At 37.9% G+C, this 27954-nt stretch overlaps 1 protein-coding gene across 11 annotated transcripts in view; it reads left to right on the top strand.

Moving 5' to 3' along the window:
- The window catches only part of NETO1 (neuropilin and tolloid like 1), an 85480-nt gene extending 58373 nt beyond the window's left edge, over positions 1-27107 (top strand). For 3 of the 11 annotated variants that reach the window (XM_050941818.1, XM_050941817.1, XM_050941822.1), the window contains 4 exons: positions 4580-4808; positions 19023-19136; positions 23343-23901; positions 26405-27107. In XM_050941818.1, the coding sequence (XP_050797775.1) occupies positions 4580-4808; positions 19023-19136; positions 23343-23901; positions 26405-26489 (987 nt within the window). In that variant the 3' untranslated portion in view covers positions 26490-27107. Of the gene's footprint in view, positions 1-4579; positions 4809-19022; positions 19137-23342; positions 23902-25088; positions 25178-25978 lie in introns of those variants that run through there. The other 8 variants (XR_007772779.1, XR_007772780.1, XM_050941821.1 and 5 more) reach the window with 8 other exon arrangements.
- The last annotated feature ends 847 nt before the right edge of the window (positions 27108-27954 follow it).

Here is a 27954-nt window from a genome sequence, read left to right on the forward strand (position 1 = left end):
TACTTAAAATATTAGCAACCTAGTTATTCCACGTTGAAATCAGTGGCAAAACTCCCAAAGACCTGAATGGAGGCTAGACTAGGCCTTACATTTATTTTAAAGGACTCCATTAACTTTTGTGTGAAAGTTTCTTATGTACTGACATTATGAATAGCACTTAAAATCAGAATAAATGAGATTAGAAAAATAAGAAAAAAATTCTAATTTTCAGTTGGATCACTTTAAGCCTAACCCAAAGTTCAGTAAAAATCTTGCTACTGACTGAGGTTTTTGATCATGAGCATTGTGAATTAGACTGCATAGTCAGTTTTACTCTTTCTTCCAGCATATTCAGTTTGCTAGTCGGCTTTCGCTATTTGTTTGGGTGTTTCACACATCAGGTTAGAGAAATAAAGGAATATATAGTCATAAAACTACAAAAACTGGCAGAGGCATGAAGGAGCAGGTTTAGTACTAGAGATTACTTTTAGCTCTTTTTTTTTAGCTGACCAAATACCAAGTTGTCAGAGCCTTTTTAATTGGGATTCAATTTTTAGTCATGCACTGAATAATTTAGATCTTTGATCTTGTGAAGCATTGTGGCACTGATCCAAACCCAACTGTAGTCAACTGAACGACGCTGATCGATTTCAATAAACTTTGGATCAAGCCTTGGTTTCCTCATGTGAAGTTCTGAATGCACTCAACTCCTGTGATGATCATTGAGAGTACATGGAAACTCGCAGGATCAGGCCCTCCTTGGCTTTAATGTACAAATCTGCATTTTGTTTTTGGAACTGCTCTCTCTTTTGCACAGATGACATACAGTTTTAAGCTAATTATTTGAATCCAACACAACAGTGTTGATTTCTGACAAATCTATATTTACTATGCCAAACTGTGCTCCCAGATACACCAGTAATGCCAGAGCTGAAGTCCTGTGACTGAAAACAGAATTGGGACTAGGAAACAAATATATTTCATTTATGAAGTTCAGATTGTTGGCTTGTTTGCAAACACCAGGGAGGTGAAAATCCACATTATCATGCTTTTTGTTCCTTGTCTGCTGCCATATAAACCTATTTTTGGAAACAGGCTACTTTTTTATAAGGCTAAAGTGTGGTAGGCCACTGGACGTCTTTAAAACAGAAGCCTGCAGAAATAAAGAGGAACATGTGAAGCAAATGCCTATAGTGAATGGATGAAGAAATTGCACAGAGTGTTACAACATATTGTGAGAATGGTAGTATGTAAAAGTGATGAAAATTGCCCCTGATTTATTTTGTTGGGAATGAAGGCTGTTACCCCTACACTAGCCTCACTGTGATTATTTAGCTTTTACAATAATATATTTGTGTGGTGTTTTGGAATGGGAGAGTAGTTGGTGTGAAAGATTCAGCCATACTTTCAGATGCTCTTTCTTGGTGGAGAGTGCAGTTGGGGTACAAATATAGTTATTAATTGCAATGATGAGGTGAAGGAACTCTAGGGTTCCCTGTCAGAGCTCCTTTACAATAACTTGTAGCCATAGTACCCATCTAAGGTGGAGGAGCATAGGGAAGTAAGATAAACATTTACATCTCCAATCTGAGCAGAAGGTTATGCAGAACTACGCCAGTGCAGGGTGAGCACTGGTGAGGATTGTGCTTCAATGTATGTTGTACTTCTCCTTGCGCACAGGGGGTGAGCAATCTGTTCTATTCAGTAGAATGTAACAGATTGTTCTCTACGGTATGTGAGCCATCAGTATAGAAGTGGCATGACTCTGTCTATTCCACCAACCTCTTTTTTTTTTCCAAAATCTTGCTTTGGCAAGGGCATATACTTCCCAGAGAGTATGGGGTGCTACTGTTGCGAAGCCCTTCACAACCATACAAGGAGGCAGAAGGAGTCACTCACAATCTGGCCCTTTAAAAGAAAAATAGTTGCCCAGGATTCACAGTCATTTGCTGGTGACCTGTAGAGATCTGGCTGGGGGCTTGTTGGAGACGCTTTTGTTTGTTTCCAGCTCCTCCTACAGTTATGCTGAGTCTTCCTAGCAAAGAGAAACCTGGAGCTTGTAAAAGACTACTGCATACAAAGTAGTCTGTATCAGGGGCAAATACTATTTAAGAAGTGGAGGAGAGGAATTAGGAGCTACTCTGAGGACTGGAATCCCCTATGGGACTAGAGAAACCAGCTGTCAGCAACAGAGGAGCATCTGGGGGAGTTGGGGAGAAGGAGGAAGTAGGAGGAGAATGAAGAGTTGAGGACCAGAGGGAGAAGAGGAAGAGGTGTTTGGGCAGCATTCATGTGCAGGAGAAGGGAGCCAGGGAAATAGAGAGGAACAGAACAGAAATTAAGGGATGTGAAAGAAAAGCAAAATATGGATTCATTTTTTACAAATACACTTATTTTACATAAATGTCTCCTAATTGCTACTTTGCCAGGTAAGTAATTGCTATAGTTGCCCCAGGGATGAATTATATATACTCATGAGTGGTAGCGGAGGTGGTCCCCAGACAATGTACCTTAAAAGAAGTCAATGCAATGAAGAAAGTTGGACAAAACACTAAAATGAATAATGTAATAATTCTTCTGCCAACTTCAACTATTAACTGTGTGTGTTACATGCAAAGGATAGTACTGTAGATAGAACTCAATGAAATAATATTTTGCTGACAGAAGGGTTTATGGATTAAAGCAAAGTGTTCCATTTTTATAGAACAACACAACTTACGTCTGATCAACCTATGGTTTCTTATAAAATCCAGCTAAACTGTTCATGAGAAAAAAATTACATTAGAGCAATTTGGTTGTAACAGAACCCTCTCATTCATGCTCATCAGTGTATGACCACTCCAGTGCTACCGCTGAGAAAGAGCTTGAGCTAGTAGCTAGAGAATGGGATTGGAGGTCAGGATTTCTGGCTCGTAGTTCTGGTACTGATACACTGTTACTTTGGTCACTTACCGGCTCTGTGCCCTGGTCTCCTCATTTGTAAAATGGGAATATTAACATTCACAAGATTGTTGTGATGCTCAATTTATGTTTGTAAATCATATTTAAAACCAGCGATGAAACATAAAAAAGAATGTACAATATTATTAAAATAAGGACTAGATGAATATAATGAAATCAAGCAACCCTATTTTCATGTTCTGGCTTGATTATCACAAATCCTATTAAGAACAGCATTCTCTAAAGAGAGACTACCTGTCAGGCATAAAAAGTACCCATGGATTCCAATACTGTATCTAAAAAATTAATAGGTGATTTAGAAATATACATTGTGAAGTGGGAGGCTGTTAAATAGTGTCCATTCATTCTAAGCAATAGGAGTTTGAAACATGAGTGCTGAGACATCTAGATTCCTCCATGTTGTCTGGGAGGAGTTGTGCTTATATACTTTCTCAAAGCCACAAAACTAGGGAGATCGTGCTCCTCCCCTTCTGTCTTTTCATGGGAAGAACTATTTGAAGTCGAGATTTTTTTTGTGCAGACAGTTCATTGGAGAGAGAAGTAATGCTGATTGCTACTTCAACTAGAGGTTTTTTTGTTTTGTTTTGTTTTGTTTCAAAGTAAAGATGCATCTTTGGGATACATTCAGTCAAATACATGTATAATTTTTTTAATTATTTCTGCTGTAATCTACCTTTCTTCAATATTTTCCTAAGGTGTGCTGGTTATTCTGTATGGTCTTGTTGTATATCATGTGCCTGCCTAACCTCTGATTTACTTTCTGTAATATTGGTATGTTTGATTTTGCTTTAATTTATTAGGAACATCTCTCAAATCAGTAATACGGCTTCCTCTATTGGAGGTCAAATAGAATTTAATTGAGAATAAGTTTTGCTTAAAATTAATAAACAAATGTCCTGGATTCTTTAGCCAGGATGATTATTTTAGTTACATTTGATAAAATGACTTAAAATTCCAGAAAAAGATGTTCCCTTTTTATTAAAGCCTCGTGGGGTTTTAGATTAATTTCTCTGAAACATTGTTGGTTTCATCCCTGTTGACGTAATGATCAGGGCTTTGTTGATAAAGACCGAGATGGTGGCCAGACTGCTTACGGAAACATGAAAAAGATTAATGTTTGGGTTCTGAATGGTTTCTAGATTCTCACTTCCTGAGTCAGTGTAGCTTAGCCATGTCACAAGGATGACACACATTGACTCTCTGGAGGGAGCTGCAAGTATTATTATTCTTCTGGTTGGGTGAGTAATTGAGCAATATTGTGTCAGTACAGGAAGAAGTTTCTGACCTATCATCAGACTGGATGATTAGAGGACACACTTTGTTTCTCCTAAAAGAGATACATTTAGGAGTTTAAATTGGAAGCCGAGGGTCTCAGAATATGGAAGAAAAGAAACATTTGGACATTTTCTGGACTAGACTTTAGAACAAAACAAAATGAGATGAAGAATAAACAGTACTCCATTACTGTATTAATGCAGAAACAATAGAAGTGGCCTGTGTTTTGTCACCGCTAATAGCAAAAAGATTGTGATCTGATTACAGTTCAAGTGTCTATTTTTCATCACAGGAAGAAGTGCTGTTTAATTGTTCTTGCTCCTATTTTGGTTTATGTGGTTCTTTTTTTGTTGTTCTTTTGTAGATCTATTTACGATTCTTGGACTATGAAATGCAGAATTCAAATGAATGCAAAAGGAATTTTGTGGCTGTCTATGACGGAAGTAGCTCAGTGGAGGATTTAAAAGCTAAATTTTGTAGCACTGTTGCTAATGATGTGATGCTGCGTACAGGTCTTGGGGTAATCCGCATGTGGGCAGACGAAGGCAGTCGAAACAGCCGATTCCAGATGCTCTTCACATCTTTCCAAGAACGTAAGACTCTAAGCACTCTATGTTTCAATATGTCAAATGATACAAGTCTCATAAACTGTTAATGACACTTTCTTCATACAGAGTAAGAACTGAAAGAACTTCCTTAACAAGCTATTAAAATCACAAACCAGATTTTTATTTCATATGTTATACTGTGGGTATGTCTTCACTACCGGCCGTATCAGTGGATAGCAATCGATTTCTCGGGGATCGATATATCGCGTCTCATCTAGACGTGATATATCAATCCCAGAATGAGCTCCTGTCGACTCCGGAATTCCACCAACACGAACGGCAGTAGCGAAGTTGACAGGGGGAGCTGTGGACGTCGAACCCCCACCATGAGGACGGTAGGTAACTTGATCTAAGATACTTCGACTTCAGCTACGCTATTCACATAGCTGAAGTTGCATATCTTAGATCAATTTCCCCCTCTAGTGTAGACTAGCCCACATGTGTGATAGTTTGTGGGACAGTGGTTAGGCTACAGGACTGGGAAACAAAATGTCTGGACATCAGTTCTAACACTCAATGGTTCTATGACCTTGGGCAAGTCTCTTAACCTCTGTCTACCTCAGTTTCCATTTATTTAAGGTGAGGCTGATCAAACTGAACAGAGGTTTCTGTGAGGCCTAATCACTGACTGTTTACAAAGTGCTTCGAGATATTAAGATGAAGGGCACTGGAGAACTGCAATATGATTATTTTATCACTAGATGATGTGTATATATTAATAAGCAGGTACAGCATCTCCTGTTAAGTAAGGGATGATGGTTTAAATCCTTTGATTTAATGTTTTAGTAACCATAGAAATTATTCAGAAACTTTACATGAAGTTATGGTTTATAAAAGATGCAAAAACTTAAATTTGAATAATATTCATTTTTGGCAACTTCTTGTTGTTTAATTTGTAGAATAAAAACAGCAACAATTCTTGCACTCAGAATAAGAGGAAAGGACTATATGTTTTTATTTATTTATAAATTATGATTAATGTATTTAGAAATATAATCTTTAGTGCTCTGCATCTCACATCTGATGTACAGTACAATGAAGTAAGTAATAAGTGTCCTGAGGAGGAAGGGATTAGTAACACGAATATAGGCGATAGCAATAACTTGTAGCCAGATAGCCAGAGTTCCACAAATAAAAAGATTTGGTTTACCAGAATGCCATCAGTGACTAGAATGTGTGCATAATCCCATCAAATACATTCTTCATCTGCATTCTGTATGTACCCTATGATGAAGCAATGAGACTGTAGCCGTGAGCCTTTGTAGTTCCTTAATTTGACTCTGATTAAAAATTCCTGATGCTCTACTGACCTGCAACTGTGTTTGTCACAGTTCTCTCACACTGCAGCCCTTAAGGGTAGTTTGTGTTTCTGTAGTCTATAAATCAAGTCTGTGCCTAAAATATAGAGAGAATCCTCTTTTGAGATTATGCCGCTTTTTGCTTTGTTTCCCTGGCTGGTGAAGTCTTGAATATTCAAGGTCTGATTCATTGGAAAAAAGAAAAAAAAATCTTTCTCTGTTACCTTAGAAACAGAGAAATAGGCATTGAGGATTCATTGCTTCTAAAGAAGCAAAGAGTAATGCGTATAGGATCATTAACTTATGACCAAGATTTGAGCAAGTATACATTTACAAGGCTTTGAAATTCAATCATAGCCATGGAAAACCATTTTTTAAGATTTGTATTCCATGAAACCTGGAAACAGTTCTGTAAACATTGTTCAGCACCCTCCCCTTGCCCCCTCCCCTAAAAAAAAAGCTAGTGAGTAGCCACTTTATTATAAACATCATCAGGTGTTAAACCGTATTCTGGAAGGACAGTTGAAAATCTTTCCATGTCGTATTAACTGGTCAATTTCCTCTAAACTATCACTGACATGTTAAAATCTTAGCACACATTAAAGGTTAAATTCTGCCATGTACCACATCAGTACATGTACCACATCAGTTGTCCAGAGATGATTATGTACATAGATGATTGTTGTGTGTCTGAGTTCAAAGTTAAAACAGATATCTGATATGCCAACTATAAGACACAACATGTGGGGATGAAAAGTCTGAATCTTTTAGCAGCACATGGAAATAATGAGATCATCCACACACAGAGGATGAGATTTGCAGCTTTCGTTGGCACACATCATTCAGCAACATAAAGATCAGGGACAGAGAAGCCACAAGGGTAGGAGGGGAGACCTATGTCACCACTGTGAGAGTAACTGAGAAATAGCTGTTCTATTCATTCAGAGCCAAGAAGGAAGGGAAAAAAAAAAGGCAATTCCTTAGCAGGGCAGGTGGCATTTCACTGTGCTATGAGTCTTCCTTATTGATCTCAGTTTAGTAAGGGTTTCACATTATTATTATTTATTTCACGTGTGCATAGACAAAGTAAAATGATGAAAGAGTGGCAAAGTAAAATGTTCTTACATTTTATGGTAGGGGTCACCAAGTGGCACAAAGCCTTTCAAGTTCCATTTCTTAATGTGCAACGTTCACTCTTTGGAACACATACTGTGATGGTATTAGTTTTTGTTATGTAAGGCTGTGTTATGGCAGTGGTCCTGATGGTTTGCAAGTAGCAGGAGAATTTGCTTTCTGCCTCAATTTCTCATTAGAATCAATTCTTTAGGCACAGTTGCTCCCTGGGAACTGGGTATTAATTCTAGGCAGAGAAATCTGAAGGAAGGCTTTGCCTGCATGTTGTTTAAGGAACACAGGTGGTGTGAAACAAATTTATGCTTTAGAATATACATGAACTCTGCATCACTGGTTTCTCCTACAGTAGGAAGCTGTTCTGCAAGACCCTGAACATTTGCTATTGCTCTGCAGAGGAATGACAGCGGTATCTTATATATGGAGGGGGACTGAAAGGGACCTTGCAAGGTCATCAAGTCCAGCCCTCTGTCTTCACTAGCAGGATCAAGTACTGATTTTTACCCCAGATCCTGAAGTGGTCCCCTCAGGGATTGAACTCACAACCCTGGGTTTAACAGGCCAATGCTCAATCCACCGAGCTATCCCTCCCCCCACAATTACAGTTGGACACTAGTGTCTGAAGTAAGGGAAACAGTATTATACAAAGTGAGTCTAAATTGATTGTGCCAACAGAACTGAGTGACTGATTCTAATATGACTGAAAATAGTAGCAGAAACTCTTAACATGTTAGTATTCACTCAGTATTCAGCCGTATCAAATATTAAGTTTTGTCCATTTAAGCTGTTCAGTTCATCTGGCCATGGTCCAATCTCATTTTATGTTCTTTCAAAATATGACTTCTTTTTAAAATGCCCTTTTACCATGCCCCAATAGTACTTAATAATTCCTGAATGTGATAGTCAGTGACTGCAGCATACTTTAAATGTATATTTACATGTATATTTAAAATTGGAATAACTGGAGCATAATGAAAGGATAACAAAGGAGAAAAAAAGGTTTGTTTGCATGTTCAGGTGAGACTTGAAAAATTATTCTTCCCTGAACTATCCTTATAAATATTATAGGTGTTTCCTTCCCCACTTACTGGCTGTTCACTTCACCTACCTTAACTCTAACAGTGATCTGCAGCCTGATTAATGACAGACATACTTTCTACAGACAGCTACAGCCCCTTCAATGAGCTTTGCTTCTGAATAGCCACACCTACACTTTAACCTAAAAGCAGACTTTCAGAACCTGGATATATAGATAAGAGAAAATTCCCCTGTATGCACAGCAGACAAGATGCTCATTCTATCACATCTGACAGCTATTTATTAATACTCCATCCCTCTATCTGTAATCCTGAGTGCACTGGACATTCTTGCCAATAAGGGAATCGCCTTCATCCAACTCCTATCAAAAAATATCACTTTCACCTTCCTTTATCACTATCCTCAATTTAAAAAAGGATTGCACTGAGCCTTTTAGAAGTCCTATTATGCTTGGCTGTCTTAAAGGAGGCTCTTCAATTCTTCCTAGTTTCAGAATATGTTTGGGTTTAGAGAAGGATAGTGGAATATTGGACCAGATTTACTAGTGCAGTGCTACCAGCCAAATCCATCCTTCCAGCCAAACTAGCCTGCCCAAAAAGGATTGCCCAGTGTAAAGGCAATCCTCCAATGACATAAAAACAGTGTAGAGACTCTATTATTTATTATGTTTATTATGTTAGTTCATAACCAAGCATGTGTTAAGCACTGTACATGTACATAGTAAGAAAAAGTCTCTGCGCTGAAGAACTTAGTGGTAAATAGACAAAACTCATGCTACTCTCACTCCTTCCCACTAGCATAGTAGGAGAAAGAGGGAATGTTTGGGATACCCTTTGCCAGACTAATCCTCAACTGATGTTTGGCCCTTTAGGGACATTTTGTAGCTAGCATAAGTGAGAGGATCTCTTAGGCTGACCTAATACCAAGCAGGGTGACTGATTCGACTTCACAGAGCTATACCAGGATTGGGGATAAATTAAGCCATCTTTGTATGCACGCTCTCGAGCTACACTCTGTGCAAAACAACCAAACCCCAGGAGCTAGGCCATAACATCACATTCTTCTGGGAAAAAAAAATCGAATTTCATGATCTAGACATAGACTCTGTGTGTTTGAATATAAATAGTAAATATGCGTATGTGTGTATTACAATAAATGTGTATGTAGATATGCAGTACATTTCTGAACCATATGTTTGTGTGTGTGTGTGTATGGTAGTTGAGGCTGCACAGAGGTTATTCTTCAGAAACTCCTACCTTTCTGAAAAAATCTCTTCTTCCAAGCTGAAATTTTCCACATTTGGAACATTTTAAGAAATTTAAATGAAATCTGTTCACCTATTTTTGAGTTATGCAAAGGGAGAAAATAAAATATTCATTACATCCATCAGCTGGAGAAAATGGAAAGACAGTTTTTTTCTCAGGCATGGTGCAAAAGAGAAAAACTTCAAAAACTTAAACCTTCTCGTTTCTAGCCCAGTTTCTAAAACTAACCCAAAGATCAAATCAAATATGGATGCTGAAGTATTGACTCTGCACTGTGGGAGTACACAGGAAGTGAGAGATGAGAGTCCAGGTTCTGCTGACAGTTACATTGGTGCAACCCCCTTGACTTCAATGAGGTTTCACACTCTTACCCCATGAGGCTACATTCACAAGATTGCGGTGTTTTGGGTTACTAGTTAGGCTATTAAACATATACCTTAATATACAATAAGTTCAATTCTGTCTTCCCAGTTAACTTGAATGAGAGAGTCAGGGATGTATCTGAGGACAATTTTGAAGTCTTATGGGCAATATTCTGCCCAGATTTACACTCTTGCAACACCATTGGCTTCAGTCAGGTTGCATGCATATAACTTGGGGCAGAGTTTGTCCTCTTAGGGTTTTCCATTTCCTAACTCAGGACATGATTCTGCTTCCAATAACCCACATTAAGTAGTATGCTGCATGTAGTTCTATTGGTTTCCATGGGACTATTAATGGAATAAAGAATGGCTGTAGTGATAATTGGCCTATCCAGCTCGTGAGTCAGCTCTGGGAAAGTGGATTTATAAAGTGTCACAGTACCCCATAACAATAAATGTTGGTGGGAAAAGGTGAAAAAGGTAGACAGACTGAATTAGTCTGAACAAAAAGGCCTACAGATATAATTCAAGGACTATGTTAAGATCATGCCTGATAAACCAGACAAATATGGGACTGGAAGTCAATGAACCAAAATTGGTATGTTAGAAAATAGGCCTAACTGATGAACAAAATAAAGGGAAGATGACCTATTCCACCCATCACTCCCTTTTGTGATTCTCCAAAAAGAAGACTTTGGAAGAAACTTTGGTGGAAGCTAATGCAACAATTGCTGACTGAAACAAGGGGAAAAATTGAGCTTCACCATCAGGGCTGCCACTTCTGCAATCTCCTGGACCCCAAGATACACTGTAACAATGTTGGACTTCCCTCAGCCTAATACTGAGGAATGTTCTGACAAGAGTGAGTCAGAGAGAGTGGCCAGATGACACCACTAGCTCTTGCTAAATCCCAAACAGCATCTGGGATGTGAGACTTTGTTGCTCCCCCACCTCCATGCGTCCTTTTCCTTCCTTACCTAATTTCTTCTTTCCCATCTCTCACCTTTTCCTTCTATCTAATAAGAGGCTGGCTTATCTAGCCAAGATTGTATATTTTGCAACTTATCTGGAAGTCTATAAAGAAAAAGAAGTAGGTAAAAACAATGCTCTACATAGCCTGATGTAGGTACAAGTTTCCCAGGCCCTGGAGTGGCTCTTAAGACTGAGTGCTGTGCTTCTGGCTTTCCAGTAGTAGGGTTGAAAATGGGTCAACACCAGAGACAAAAGCTGCATTTACTGTCTCTTCTCTTCCCTCTGTGTTTGTTTTTGTTTTGTCTTCTAAAAACTGGGATTGAAATTTAACAGCAGCATGAATAACATCTCCATCCCATCTCAAGTAACTTCATCTCTCCTTCCATACAGAAAATAGAGTTACCATCTTTAATGCCATCTAAAACTATTAGAAGAGTTTCCTTCTAAAATCTCTCCATAACAGGAGAGAAAGGGAATAAGGGGATGTTGTTAAAATGAAAACCTTAGTTAACACTTTACATTACAATGGTTTTAACTGTTTTTCCTCCTTTTTCTGTATCTTTATTAAAGGGTTAAAAGGATTTGTCATGTGTTTGCCATGGCACTAAGCAGGCTGAGGCCTTTGTATACTAAACCCTGATTCCTGTTTAAAAGTATTGGACAGAGTCATGTTAACACCTTTGACTCTCTTTGGGCCTATTTATGCCGTCAAAACTGATACCTGACCTATCATGTAAGAGTGGCAAAATCTTGACCATAATCCACATTATTTAATGTTAATCAAACAGTTACAAATTAAATTAAATTAAAAACAATCCTAAACACTGATGTGTATCTACTGCTAACCCTTAGCAAAATTCCCATTTACTTAAATTGTAAGCTTTTTGGGGAAAACAAAGTATTTCTGTCCTGTGTTTGTACGTTACTTAGCACAATGCGGTCCTGGTCCCTGACTGGGGCTCTGAGTACTATAAAACAAATATTAAAATAATATGTAAACTGACCAAAAGTGCTTCAGGGTAGCCATAAACAAGACAGATTGGCATTAAGTAAAATATTGTTACTGACAAGTTCCTAATGGCAATGAAGGTGTTGGGTGTTTTTAGGTAGTATGCGGTCATTAAAGTTAGGAAAGAAAAGTACAGGTTATACCACCTTCATGATTAACAAGAAGCGTATTGTACTGTGTGCTATTTTAACAATATGAATGGCATAAATTAAGTGGAAAGAGATGTAGCATTTCTTCTCCGGAGTATGAAGGAAAAAAAATTTGCTCACTGTTTCAAGGATGGTGGGAAGAGTACCTGAAAGATTTTGCTTCTCATGATCTTGTAAAAAGAAAGTCCTTCTTTTTCAGTAAGGAGGAGTGGGGAATAAACAGTCCCAATTGAGCTGTTGGTTAAATGTAAATATCTTACAGTGCTGTGACTTATTTGATGCTCAGGGGGATTGTGTGAAATGTGAACTCACTTCCCAACACCCCACTGCTGTGTGTTGTAGTGGGGGATAGAGTCACTAGCTCAGCTTTTGGGGTTTCATCTTCACTGCAGAGATCACTCTGGTGATCAACACCTTGGTCTGAGCACCTGTGTATGGGCATCCCCATTGCAAAACCCTACCATTATTGCTGTGTCCTCACTATTTCTACATTCAGCTGTGTCTCAGGGAATATCCCATGGTTCTTCGTGTCAAAACTCCCAATTTTTTCCAGTCAACTATCAGTTGCAAGAGAACTGTCTTTCAGGAGAATTATGTAAAAGCACTGGAGGACAGTTGGCTTTTGATTTAGCCTGCATCCTCACCACAAAGTGGGGGGTTCCAGCCTGAGTGTAAAGCAGAGCACGGATTCTAACCCACACCCCCAGCTGGACCAGTATTAAAGCACCTCCAAACCTGAGTCAGAGGTTTTTCTGTGTGGATGGTTAGGAGGGAGGTTTGGGCTAGAACACAGGTAAGAGTCTGGGTTAACTGTGCAGTGAAGAAATATCCTAGGAGAAGAGATATGGCAGGGGGAGGATGGGGAAGAGCTGCTCCATTGCTGTTCCTGAAGAGGGCATGCCTCTGAGAATTCACTACCCATTCTATGGTAACTGAGTTCAGCTGGGTTGTGAAGCTCTGGCCTCACTTGTTCAATGACAGGTCAGGATTTGACCTTATACAAATATTTTGACACTGCTGTATAATAGTTTGTTTTTTAGAATAGCCATGTAAGCTTACAGAAATTTGGTGAAGGTAAATAATAGTATTTCACTCACATTATACACAGAAATCAAATATACTGCATGTAAATATGTGTGTGTATCACACAGTCTTTTTGGGGCTGTAGCAGAGGTTTGGGCTATTCCTGAATCATAGTTGCCTGAATTATGTATAAAACATTTCTTGCTGAGAGGACCATTAGCTTTTCTTTACCTTATCTATAGGTAAAAGAAGCAAATTAGACTTTGAACAAATAAAAAATACTGCTTTCGTTTGTTTTGTATTATATAAATTGGGCATATGGAATGATTCTGAATTAGAGCTGTGCAAAAAATTTTGGATGATTGGTTTATTTGCTGAAAAGTGTAGTTTGATGTTGAGCAAAATCATTTAAGAATTTGACATAAATTTACTGAATAGTGTTTTGGGGAAAACATCAGAGTAGATTCACAAGGGGACTTAGGATCCATTACAAAACAGAAGGAGATTGTGCCTGATTTGGAGCAGAGATTTGAACTTGGGTGTCCAACTTTGCAGATAAGTGCCCTCAAACACTAGGCCTTCAGGGGAGAGGCCATTTTGTACCTTTTATATATGGGGTTTTAGTCATTGTCCCTAATGAGTGCTGTAAGAAGAAACAGTTTTTTTTTCTTCTTTCTGCGAGGTCATCCATTTACTTCATATTCTGAGCGTTGAATGTGTTTTTAGATCCTCTGGTGTTAGTGCACCATCTTGTGTCCAACCTTTTCAATAGCTGAGAGGATGTGAATCAAGCAGAAAACAAAGATTCTCTGTGTTTGTAACATGGCATACACTGCAGTCAAATAATAATTAAATGACTGGGCAGCAATTCAAATGGCCGTTGGGAAAAGTGTTAGATGGTTTTAAAACTACCTTTAACTGGTGCATTAGTTTGATATGGACTATTTAAAACATTACAATTTTAACTCAAAACATAAGAAAATTCTAGTTTTAAAGTTATAAAAGAAAAATAGAGCAAGTTAGCTAATATGATGGGTTGTGTTATAATTTTGGTCATTGTGCTGAATGAGTGTACATTATGAACTTCTAGTCCAATCTCCTTCTGGGATCTTTATCTAAGCCTGCTTTGGGATGCAGGGGAAAAATGAGTGTGGGTATGTCAGTCTACTGTTGCAGAAGCGTGTGGAGAAGCGTGTGCTATGTTTTCTCACATTGCACTTAGCTGTAGCTAGTGATATAAAAAGCTACTTTTTGTGAGCAATAGAACTCTACCCCCAAATTTAAAATATTCCCTAACATTAGTGACACACAACCTGAACTCTGGTCTTTTTCAGCATCATTTTCTGAAACTTTCAGGCATCTCACCAAACCTTATGATCAGCCATCCCACTCTACCTGATGCCATCTTCATTCTATCTTCTGTGCTATCTTCTTCAGGGGACCCTAATGACCAGCTAAATCTCATCATTATATTCAGCGGATGCCATATCAGGCCCAGTCATCCCTAGTCCTCTCTGTTACTTTCTGGAGTGACTGAGATGCCCACATTCTGGAGTACTGAGGCTCAGAAACTCCTCTGCTGCTTCTCACTGCTCTGTCTCTTCAAAATGCAGAAGTCACTCTGGAGCAAATTCCCTTGTATACTGGGGGACTGATAAGCCCTCAGTGTTGCTGCTAGATCTCATCCTTTGGTCCCAGAAGAATCACTAATCAAAAAATCTCAAAGGGTAATTGACTGTTTTATGCCTTTCCCAAGGTTCAGGGCATCATATTGAGGAGCAGACTATTTTAAACATCTAAATCATGGTGTATATTCTTATGAATTTGTTACATTTAGATTTCTATCCTGTCTTTTTTCTTTTAAACTAATGGAGATATCCTGCTTCCTCGAACTGGAAGAGACCTTGAAAGGTCATCAAGTCCAGCCCCCTGCCTTCACTAGCAGGACCAAGTATTGATTTTGCCCCAGATCCCTAAGTGGCCCCCTCAAGGATTGAACTCACAATTCGGGGCTTAGCAGGACAATGCTCAAACCACTGAGCTATCCCTCTCTTACTATCCTGTTCCTTACTGTATTCATCTTCACCCAGACTGGCTCTGAGGCTGTCCTCCTTCTCTATACATTTAACGCCATGACCTATCCTCCACCTGCTTCCTCTTTTCCCCATAGTTCCATCACTCAGCTGTTCTTTCTTTTATTCTCAACCTCTTACTCCTTTCTCTTTTCCTTTGTTTGTTCTTGTTTCCTCTGCCTTTAAAAAACTCTTGCTTAGCTCCTCCTCCATTTCACTTTTAAGCTTAACATATCAGTTCTTAATATACTAAAGTCCCATCCTCACCTTGAAAGCCTCTAACCTGTTCCTCACCCTTGCTGCTTTTCTGAAACTGCCCTCAGTAGGGGCATCACTTATGATGTCCTTCCTGTCTAGTTTAAAGGCCTCTTCTACATACTCCTCCTAGAACTGTCTGTTACATTCAACACCATAGACTAACCCCTGTCCTGAAACCCTATCCTACTACTGCTTTAGTGGTTCCTCATTTCTTCCATCCTCACTTCAGTTGACATCCCTCAGGATTCTGTCCATGGTCTATTCCTTTTCCACTTTTTCCCTTGGTGATCTCCTCTACTTCCATATCTCCAATGAAGTACCTTAAATATCCCTTTGAGTGTCCCACTATCTCAACCTTAAATATATTAAAAAGTGAACTTTTATTTCCTCTAAAACTGTCTTCTACCATCTTTCTCAAAATTGAGAATTCCTTCACCACCCCCCCGTCACAAGTTTCCAGTGTTGATGTCCTCTGATCCCTCACTATCCTTCCCCGCACATGTCCAGGCTCTGCTTCTTTTTCTAAAATCTGCTGCCACTTCTCTAAACTACACTTTCTTCCTTACCTTCCTCTTTCTCAATGCTTAGAACACTGAGGCTTGTCTTGTCTCTCCCTTGACAACTGTAACCTGTTAGTTTCTAGCCTCCATGTTTCTCACCTCTTTTCACTCCAGTTTATTTAAAATTCTGCTGCTAGAAATTATTTTCTGCTGCTTCTCTCACCATATTGTCTCCCATCCTTGAATTTCTTCAATGATTTCCTGTTTAATTCTATATAAAATTCTTGTCATCCCCTTTCCAGCCCTGCCTACATCTCAGCTGTCACTTCTGCCTAGCTTTTTTTCTGGGGTACCCCATGCTCCCCTCTCTCTCCTTAATGCTGCTTTTATCTCCTCCTTGTATTCTTTAACCCCCCCCACTCCATTCTCACATTTGGATCTGCCTCTATTTCTGTGCATTGTAACATCCTATTCTTCCTTTAAACCACTCCTCTAATTCCCCTTATTGGGGTTGATTTTCCATCATTAGTCTCCTTTCTGGTGCTTAGAACCACAACAGCTAGGATTTACTAAGACACCTATGTCTTGTTCTGGCATAAGTGTCTCTACACTCTCAGGGGCAGAATGCTGCTTCAGACCTTTCTCTCCATGGAGCATGGACTAGCTTTGCTGTTCTTTTCTCACCGCAGGTTTTGATTATTCTAATTTGTTGTTTCAAACTTTTTATTGTTTCTCCTTTCCCTTCCTGTTTTCTTCTCTCCCAATCTATTCTTTTTTGGTCCCCTTCCCCTGTGTTCTACTTCCTCCTTGCCATATATCCACATACCTCAGCATGACTGGCTGCTCAGCATGACTGGCTGCGTGAATTTTTTTTCCTTGGAGCATAAGCTCTTAGAATCAGGGGCTGTCTTTGTATATATATGGTGTATGGATCCCAGTACAATAAGGCTTCTTATTTTGACTGGGATCTCTGACTATTGCTATAATGTACAAATGCAGATGGAGGCAACTATTCGACATAACATGGTGTCTCCACCAGCCCTCACCACCAAGTGGCTCCACACAACAGTAGCAGCAGAAAACAAGAGAGACTGCGGCAGTAGCACGTATCTGCTGATAGGAGTGCATCCCTACCAGCAGGTATGGGCTACTGCAACACAATCTCTCACTCTTCCCACTCTCAAGACTGATGATCAGCTATTGTAAGTGTTTCTGTCTAATTTAGAATATTAACCTCCTTGTAAGAAACTTAAAACTCAGTCTGGGGCCATGGCAAGGTTGGGGAAGTTTTTCCCAGCCTTTTGAACAAACTGGGCTGAGATTTTAGCAAAGCTGCTCTGTTCTGTTGGTTTTCTGTGGAAGCCAGGTGAAATCCAGCCATTTCAGCTTAGTTGAACTTTAGTTTTGAAATGCGGTGTTTAAATTCCAAACTCAAATGGTCATGGGGTGGAACCTTCAAAGATTCAAACAGAAGAATAGATCCCCCAACCTCGGGAGTCCATGTAAGACAAATAAGGCAAGTTTTCACCCAGCTGTACTTTGACAAGTATTGTACATTTTACTCTACCAATTTATAGGGTTGGCTTTTTTTAAGAGTAACACGCTGATGAAAACAAGCGGGGGGCGGGGGAAGTCTGAGGGTAAACATGAAAAGACCTTTTAAAAACATTGAGGTACTATCACAAAAATACATGTTTATGATCAGACGGATACATATTTATGCTTTTTTTTAAAAGGCATTTTATTTAGCTGATGGAGCATACCTGCTCTGTTGGAGTCATTATAATCTGCTTGGCTAATTAAGTGGCTTTTGGTGTATGTGCTAAAATTGAAAATACAGATTATAGCTGTTATGTTCTATTGGGTGACTGTATTTTTTTGGGAAATGTACAAGTTTTGATAACATTTATTATTTGCTTAACAGACTGTAGCAGCTCTGAAGAAGCTGTTCCAGTCAATTATGGAAATCTGCAGTTAAGCACTTTTTTAAAAGTGGATTTCTTTTTATGTGACATAGGAAGTCATGAAGTTCCACAGTATAAATCCTTTGTACTGTTCTTAGTTTGTTAATCTGCAACTGCTCTAAAGTACATCTGTCTCAATGCCAAGCATGTGTGTGACCATAAGTCCTACTTAAAAAAAGCATAGGACACATGCTTTCATGAGAATAACAGTTGGCTTCTAAAGTCATTATTGTGACCACTACAATCCTTTCAGGTTAATCAACGTGATTAGAACATTTAACAACTTTCAGGTTTTTTTAAGCAAATTTTTAAGCAAATGCTTTTAGTGTTTTATGAGCACAAATGTTTGCTTAAACCAATGTGTTTATATTGAATTTCTTCTTTTAGCAAAAGGAATGTTACTGAAATGACACTTTGTATATGTAGCATTAAATATTTTAATTTTACCCTTTTAAAGCATTTTGAAGGAGAATTCTTACCAGGCTAATGCACAAGTACTTTAAGCAGTTGAACAGCATAGTTCATTTATAAACATTATCAATTCCTGTTGATGGCACTGATTTTGCATGTGCAGACTGATAATATATGGCCTTCAGAACAACTTTCATCTTGAGGCTTTAGTAGTATTATTGACTTGATTCCACCAGCCTATGCACCTTAGAGGAACTATGCACTACCCCTGGTTCATAGAGCTTTATAATCTTTGTACATGTTTTAACAGAAGGACGAATTTGCATTGTAGTTCTCCTTTCTTATCATTCAGAGTATTTTATCTCCTGTGGAATAACTATGTTCAGATGCTGGTAATATGAGTCTAAGTACATAGGTAGATCAATCTCTTAATTCACTGACACCAGTATTTTATCTAGAACTGAGTTTCTACACATTCTAAACTGGAATATTTATTAGAATTAAAAAAAATGGGACAGTAGTCCCATCCATCTTAAACATGAGAGAAATCCTGTGCCCCAGATTAGTGTGCTGTGAACAATTTGAGAGTTGAGTGGTGCAACTAGTATAATAAAGAATTACTGCTTCTGAGGAACCTCTGTCATATAGTTAATTGCTGTTTAAGATTACATCATTCCTAGATGTTCTTAGTATTGAAAGGTGAGTGATTTACTGCTTAATATTGGTTTTCCTTCTTTTTGTTTTTAGCCCCCTGTGAAGCCAACTCATTTTTTTGCCATAGTAATATGTGTATTAATAATACATTGGTCTGCAATGGACTCCAGAACTGTGTGTATCCTTGGGATGAGAACCACTGTAAAGGTAATTTATAGGTATATAGAGCTGGAATTGTCAAGATATTTAACTATGTGGGGAACAGCATGATTATACTCAGTGATTTATTAACCTATGTGCCAGACCTATGGGTTAAGGCTTCAAGCAAGGGCAAATAGGGGGTAGTATACAGCAGGCAACCAAGAAAAGAAAAGAGATGAAAACACTGGTGAACCTGGATAAAATGTTGCCATTTTGCTTTGCTTTTAACTTGGTTGTATATGTTGTGACCCATTGGCTACCTCTCATGTATATGTGAGGTTTAGTCTGTTGTTCAACTTTGGAGTCCATGTCATAGATACCTTTACAGTAGTGGGGCAGGAGGTGGGGTATAAAGGTGTATTTGTTCTTGTATGAAGTGGGCTAGGAGGAGAAAGAAAGGGTTAGTCTATCACTAGCTACTTTGACATTAATGTGGATGGCTGGGGAAGTAGGGAAAAAGCATCCCTTATCATGTTGGAAATCAGTTTTTCCAGTTGTTATGCCTGTTGCTAATAACAGCAGCACTGAAACCCCAGGCACAGCAGGAGTAATTCTGTATCAAGCAGCCAAATCCATGTATAATCTCACAGTCAAGTTGAAAGCTAAAGAATAGATGCAGGAAAGCAGGCATGATGTCTGTGTCATGGAGAGATATTGGCACTCCTGATCAGGTGGTGGCATTGGTTTCCAGGTGGCCTATGTCAGATTCCCTTTACTTTTGAAAAATTCAGCATTGTTTTCTTCAGAAAAAATGATTTAACTAACTCTCCTTTGAGGCTGTGGACACCATTTGCTTATTCTGTCACTGCAGATTTGATCTTGGAAACATGAGATAAGCCAAATTTAGGAACCAATTAAGGGGGGAAAAATGAGGGTGGCTTAACAGTCAGTTTATAAGTGCACTGAAGTCTGTAAAATCCTCTGACAAGCAGGGAAAGAAAATAAAATGTAAATGAACTCATACCGGCAATGAACACAATAAGGCACTTAAAAGAAGTAATATTCCTTGCAGAAGCTAGGCTTACAGTTGAAGAAAAGCTTTTCTTTTTTCTTCATAAATTAAAAAAAGGGGAGAGACCCACTCCTCCCTTCAATTTCTAGACTGAATCTCATTTCACATTGTCTAAGTGCCATGCTGAAGCAGTACCGTTACCACTAAGGCATGTTTTTATTTATTCCCCCATTTATATTTCTTACTAGAGAAGTAGATTTGCTGGCTCCAGCAAACAAATAGGCTGATTGCGGTGCTTCTGTTTTTTGAATCTGGTGCTGCTGCCAGGTCTTCTTCACTTAGTTGGGAGGACTCTGGCCCAATCTACAGTAGCAGGCCAATGGGGAGTGAACTATCACTTTAAATACCATGAAAGCCACAAGATAAGGTGCCTGCAGGCCAAGCAGTGGGTGTTACTGATTTGTTGTGAATGCCTTTGATTTTGAAGTAACACCAATCTGTTATGCATTAGTATGACAGTAGAAATGAGGCTGAATTAAAAGTTAAACCTTATTCACAATTTCCCACTGAAAATCACGTACCTAAAGTTCCTGTACTGAGAGGTGCTGAACTCTTTCAACTCCCATTGAACTCCATCAGCCCACCCTAGTGCCTGTAAATTAGGAAGCAAACCACAGTGAAATACATAGAAATGGGAGATGAAATGAAATTCCCTTTCTGAGAGTCCATTGAACCTTTTTAATGCTGGGACAGGTATTTTAGCAGGCAGGGAGAGATTGGCACTTGGCAGCCCATAGTAAGGTACAGATAGTGTGTAGGATCAACCTTTTGAGTTGGGGCTAGTGGTGTTCTGAAGGGTTATACTCATTAAGCTGGTTCTAGGAAATAAAATAAATAATGGCTGATAGAGGATTTTTCCTGGAAACCTTATTTTGAATAACTCCTCCTCCATTTTCTCCTGATTCAGCTCAATCTTTGAATACCATCAACTCAGCTCATTAATATTAGGAGTTCAGATGAGTTCCAAATCCAAATAAATATGTATTTTTAAATCCCCATAAACTGTTCCTGCTTTCATTGATCTCATTTCCGAATCTCCTATAGCTAGTGAGGGGTGATGGAAGCAAAACAGAAGTGTTGTGTAGCAAGAAGACTTTTTATCAATACATTAGAAGCAAGAGGAAGACTAAAGACAGGGTAGGCCCACTGCTCAATGAGGAGGGGGAAACAGTAACGGGAGACTTGGAAATGGCAGAGATGCTTAATGACTTCTTTGTTTCGGTCTTCACTGAGAAGTCTGAAGGAATGTCTAGTATAGTGAATGCTTACGGGAAGAGGGTAGGTTTAGAAGAGAAAATAAGGAAAGAGCAAGTAAAAAAATCACTTAGAAAAGTTAGATGCCTGCAAGTCACCAGGGCCAGATGAAATGCATCCTAGAATACTCAAGGAGTTAATAGAAGAGGTATCTGAGCCTCTAGCTATTATCTTTGGGAAATCATGGGAGACGGGGGAGATTCCAGAAGACTGGAAGGGGGCAAATATACTGCCCATCTATAAAAAGGGAAATAAAAACAACCCAGGAAACTACAGACCAGTTAGTTTAACTTCTGTGCCAGGGAAGATAATGGAGCAGGCAATCAAAGAAATCATCTGCAAACACTTGGAAGGTGGTAAGGTGATAGGGAATAGCCAGCATGGATTTGTAAAGAACAAATCGTGTCAAACTAATCTGATAGCGTTCTTTGATAGGATAACGAGCCTTGTGGATAAGGGAGAAGCGGTGGATGTGATATATCTAGACTTTAGTAAGGCATTTGATACAGTCTCGCATGATATTCTTATAGATAAGCTAGGAAAGTACAATTTAGATGGGGCTACTATAATGTGGGTGCATAACTGGCTGGATAACCGTACTCAGAGAGTAGTTGTTAATGGCTCCCAATCCTGCTGGAAAGGTATAACAAGTGGGGTTCCGCAGGGGTCTGTTTTGGGACCGGTTCTGTTCAATATCTTCATCAACGATTTAGATGTTGGCATAGAAAGTACGCTTATTAAGTTTGCGGACGATACCAAACTGGGAGGGATTGCAACTGCTTTGGAGGACAGGGTCAAAATTCAAAATGATCTGGACAAATTGGAGAAATGGTCTGAGGTAAACAGGATGAAGTTCAATAAAGATAAATGCAAAGTGCTCCACTTAGGAAGGAACAATCAGTTTCACACATACAGAATGGGAAGAGACTGTCTAGGAAGGAGTATGGCAGAAAGAGATCTAGGGGTCATAGTGGACCACAAGCTTAATATGAGTCAACAGTGTGATACTGTTGCAAAAAAGCAAACATGATTCTGGGATGCATTAACAGGTGTGTTGTAAACAAGACACGAGAAGTCATTCTTCCGCTTTACTCTGCGCTGGTTAGGCCTCAACTGGAGTATTGTGTCCAGTTCTGGGCACCGCATTTCAAGAAAGATGTGGAGAAATTGGAGAGGGTCCAGAGAAGAGCAACAAGAATGATTAAAGGTCTTGAGAACATGACCTATGAAGGAAGGCTGAAGGAATTGGGTTTGTTTAATTTGGAAAAGAGAAGACTGAGAGGGGACATGATAGCAGTTTTCAGGTATCTAAAAGGGTGTCATCAGGAGGAGGGAGAAAACTTGTTCACCTTAGCCTCCAATGATAGAACAAGAAGCAATGGGCTTAAACTGCAGCAAGGGAGATTTAGATTGGACATTAGGAAAAAGTTCCTAACTGTCAGGGTAGTTAAACACTGGAATAGATTGCCTAGGGAAGTTGTGGAATCTCCATCTCTGGAGATATTTAAGAGTAGGTTAGATAAATGTCTATTAGGGTTGGTCTAGACAGTATTTGGTCCTGCCATGAGGGCAGGGGACTGGACTCGATGACCTCTCGAGGTCCCTTCCAGTCCTAGAGTCTATGAGTCTATGAGACTTGTGTTTTGTTGTGGAATACAATGAGGATTTGGGGATGAAACTGAAGACAGCATTTAAAAACTAAACTAGCCTTTCATATCTTTGAGTTTGGTTACATCCTGATTATCACTTGGCAAAGGGGAAAGGTTGTGGTATCTGTATATGATTGCTCTATCTTTTATTAATATTTCTTTTTAACTGTTTTTACAAAATTGCTTCTGTAAACTTAAACACAGAATAAAAACAAGGTTATGCTAAGCATCAAAACCGTGATAGCGGTGTTTCTTTTTTAATTGGATATTAATGCTGTGCTTTTCTTCTTTACACAGAAAAAAGAAAGGCTAACATTTTGGACCAACTTACCAATACCAGTGGGACTATAATTGGGGTGACCTCTTGCATTGTGATCATCCTCCTTATTATCTCTGTTATAGTACAGATCAAGCAACCTCGTAAAAAATTTGTCCCAAGGAAAACAGACTTTGATCAAACAGTATTCCAGGAGGTGTTTGAGCCTCCTCATTATGAGTTATGTACTCTTAGAGGGACAGGGGCTGCAGCTGACCTTGCAGATGTAGCAGATGACTTTGAAAATTATCATAAACTGCGGAGATCATCTTCAAAATGCATTCATGACCATCACTGTGGATCACAACTGTCTAGCACTAAGGGCAGCCGTAGTAACCTCAGCACAAGAGATGCTTCTGTCTTGACAGAAGTACAACCCCAGCCTGTAAAGCCCCTCATCCAGCCCATGAACAGGAGAAATATCCTTGTCATGAAGCATAGCTACTCACAAGATGCTGCAGATGCGTCTGAGATAGATGAAATTGAAGAGGTACCAACTACAAGTCACAGGCTGTCAAGACATGATAAATCTGTCCAGCGGTCAGTATCAATAGATTTTTGATGAAGACTGTTGCATAAGGACTTGATTGCCCCTAAAATATTCCCGTTTTCCTCATTTTTTTATGTTTCTTTTTATTTGTAGGTTAGGCCATTATATTTTCTCCTGTCTTTCTCTCTCTTTTTCACCCCCCTCCACCTTCTCCCTTCCTAAAGCCCCCTCACCCCTGTTCTTTCATTTTCTCTCTCTCTCTCTCTCTCTCTCTCTCTTTCTCTCTCTCTCTCTCTCACACACACACACACACGCACGCGCGCACACACACACACACACACACACACACACACAACCTCTCAACTAAGAGTGCGTACAATGTTTACTAAACCAAAGAAGTTTTTGATAATATCTAGTTTTTTGAAAGAACTACATGCATGTAGTTTCCTTATAGCTAAGAGGTGGCCTTGATTACTGTCCATAATCCATGACAAGAGTAAAGTACAAATGAGTAAAAAAGGGGATATTGACCTATTTTGGTGCATGACAGACCAATGCAAAACACTCTTCAGAAAGAAGGAAACCCACTTTCTTATGAAACACTGTTTTCTACAAATTGAATGACAATATTTTCAAAATATTACAAAACTTGTTCTGTTATTAACCATGAGATCACTGCTTGTCATATTAACATCTCTTTCTCTCACTTAAAATGAGACATTTCAGTGCTTATTAAATATTCTTATATATTTACATATAAAAATGTTGTTGAGAAGAGTCTTTCTAATCAATGAAAAAGAGCAAAGTCTGATATTATTTAAATACAGAAGCTATTTTTACTGTGTATTGCATCTTGAATGCCTGTAAATAAGAATGATTAAAAGTTTACAAGTAAAGAAAAAGGAAAACAGAAACACTTATGAATGACTTATTTGGAAAAGAGTACTCAGAAACTTTTTATATGTATTTGTGTTTTGCCTTGCATACATTATTGTTGTGCTTTTGTGTTTTATATGCCCTACATGGTTTGTGTGTGTGTGTTTGCGCGTGCACATTTAAGCTATCTAAATCTCTTAAAAACTCGTCAGTTATTTTAGTCTAGTTGCATGCCAGTGTAAATGGCTTGATGCTATTGGTACAAATTGATCAAATTATCAAGAGATATACTTTTTATTAAGTGTATATATGCATATATTTCTTTTTTTCTATGCAAACATTATTATGTTGAATGAAATAGCCATAACATTCCAGGTTCTGCCTCATTGGGTCTCTAAGCAAACATGAGTCTGAGTACAACACAACTAGGGTCTAAAAGACAAATTCAAGGTAAGTAAACATACATGAATGCCACGTGCACCATCTGTTGCATTCCATTATATATTTTTATTTGACAAAGTTTGATAGTTTTTAATATATATGCTAGCAAGCTAAAATCTTTGTATCTAGAAAGTCAATTTTGAATATATATACAGAGAGAGAGAGAAAATTTAAAATTGCAGATGACTGCTTTAATGATATAAACTAAACATTACATCTATTAAAATTCTTATACTTGATAGCTTTGTAACATCCCACTGCTAAATATGATCTGCATTTTAAGGACATTATAAAGACAGATGCTTTGCATGGATGTGGTGTTTCATGTTTCATTTATGAAAATTACATTTTAAAAGTCCTATCGTGATACAGTATGCAAAATCTGGCAGCCTAATTTATTTTAGTTATGAAGATATGAAGCTACCTGTTGTCAATTCATTTGAATAATTCAACAGAGTCAAGTGCGGCAAGGCAGAGTTTTATTAGTTTGGGGAGTCAGTAGTGTCATTTTAATATTTACCATTTATAAATCATTTTACTTGTCATTTAGTAGGCTGTTCATTTGAAATTAATTTATTACCACCACTATTTATTTGAATAAATATCTCAACTTTCAAAATGAAGTTACAGCTAGATCATAGGCTATACACGTTATATATACAATTATTATACAGATGTTTATAAGTGTATATATCTATTTTGTAGGGAGAAAGTGTAAATACTTTAATGTTTTTTACATAGATAAATATATTTGTCTACCTATATTTTTCTTTATAGGGAGAAAACATTTTAACTCTGTTTTGTTTTCAGAGAAGAAATATTTACACAAACATGGGGACTGTGAAAAGAAAAACCTATAGTGAACTATTTCAACGGTCTGGAAAAAAAGTGGATACATTTCTAAATTTCATTCCACTGCCTTTATCCAAACCTAAGAGTTATAGATGTTTCTTACTTCCTCAGCAAGATATTCCCATTGCACAATAACATGTTTCTTTTGTAATTTGGTTGCTGGCCACAAAGTGCTCCTTAGTTTTTAAATACATTTTGAGATTTACTGGAAACTTGAAGAAGAAATTAGTTCCTGGCTGAAACTATCCTAGTTTTATTTTTTATATTAGTATTATTTCAGTTAATACATTTTATGTCTTTATCAGCTTGTCTGTTGTGTAATATGTGAAAGAAGATTATTATACATTGAACTTTTGTTATATGTACATTGTTTTCATTATATAGACTGCTTGAGAATAGTGCGCTCCTGAGTGATTTTGAACATGCTACAATGAAATGTGAAACTATGGACCATGGAAACACCAGCTAGAGGTTTTATGGACTCTCTGACCACCTTTTCTCATATCATGATAAAGTTCAGCAAACTGTATTGAGTAAAATTACTAGATGGCAATAAGACTCTAATTATCATCATTATTAGTCATTTTTCTTTTTCTTTTTTCCTCTTTTTAAATTTGGTTATGAAGTAAGATACCCAATTTCAGGAACAGTTTATTGAAATCAGGTATTTAACCATTCATAATCACGTCAATAGAAATGTTTGTTGGATATGCATCTAGCAAAATGATTGAATTTGACCAGTGAGAAAATAATCTGCATGTATGTTACTGAATATTTGAGTTGGCAAAAAAAAATCCCTTTTATTAGATACATTGTAAAAAGCATGCATTCACAATTACTGTTGTTACTGTTCTATTTCTTTGTGTCATATGCTTGCTACTTGTAACTTTTTATATAAAGATACATAAAACAATGTATAATAATTTCTTACCTTGAGTTTTAAGATAATGTTTTCATTTACTGAAGCAAAACAATTTTACACAGAAATTTATGAACCTGTTTCTACAAGGTTATGCTCAATATTCAGCTTTCAGGAACTAAAAATCAAACCAAACAAATACTTTAGAATCACCTTTGCCCTCCAACATTTCACCCTTTATAATGTATTAAAAGGTTATATTATATAAATGGAATATTAAATATAATATATAAATGATATAGTATATTGAAATAAATATTTTCATATTATGTAGAAGTACAAATGAAATGAAACATTTTGACATTGCCAAAACAAAGTTTCACTTTTTTCCCTTCAAAAGTTTCATTAAAATCAGTATATTCCCACAAAAACCTTTGATTTTTGACAAAACTGCCTATTTTTGACAGAAACTTCTGTCTACAACATTTCAACCAGCTGTATATAGAACATCCACAATACAAGTACAACACAAACAGCAGTGAAAGATTGCCTATGCTTCTCTGCTAATACTTACAAGGGTGCTAAGTGTGGCATTGGAGATATTTATGAACTTGAAACTTGTCCTCTCAGAACTAGACTGAGGGCTGGACTATATTAATAAAGTTTCATCTGTTTGACTAAATTGATTTCAAGCTGATCTAGTTAAAGTGGTGTAAAACCCTAATGTAGATGCACTTAAGCTGATTTAACTTCTGGGTAAATCAGTTTACTTAACTCTGTAGTTTACTGACGTAACTTATACTGATATAAGCAAGGGTTAAACTGATTTGTGTGTGTTTACATTTTAGATTTGCACTAGTTTAATTAGATCAATTTAGTTAACTCAGTGCAATTTTTCTAATATAGACAAGATTTCAGCCCAGCTTGTTTATTTCTCATGGTGGGGTTTTGTACCGAGTGGAATTACAATAGTATTGAGGGCTGTTTTGGTTTTGGTTTTGTTGGCTGTAGTGCTTTGTACTTCCTTTTCCTTTTAGGTGATAGTGTCAACCAATTACCCCTTTCAGTGTATTTC

The sequence above is a fragment of the Gopherus flavomarginatus genome, chromosome 2 (genome assembly GCF_025201925.1).
Source record: "Gopherus flavomarginatus isolate rGopFla2 chromosome 2, rGopFla2.mat.asm, whole genome shotgun sequence".
Lineage (NCBI taxonomy): Eukaryota > Metazoa > Chordata > Testudines > Testudinidae > Gopherus > Gopherus flavomarginatus.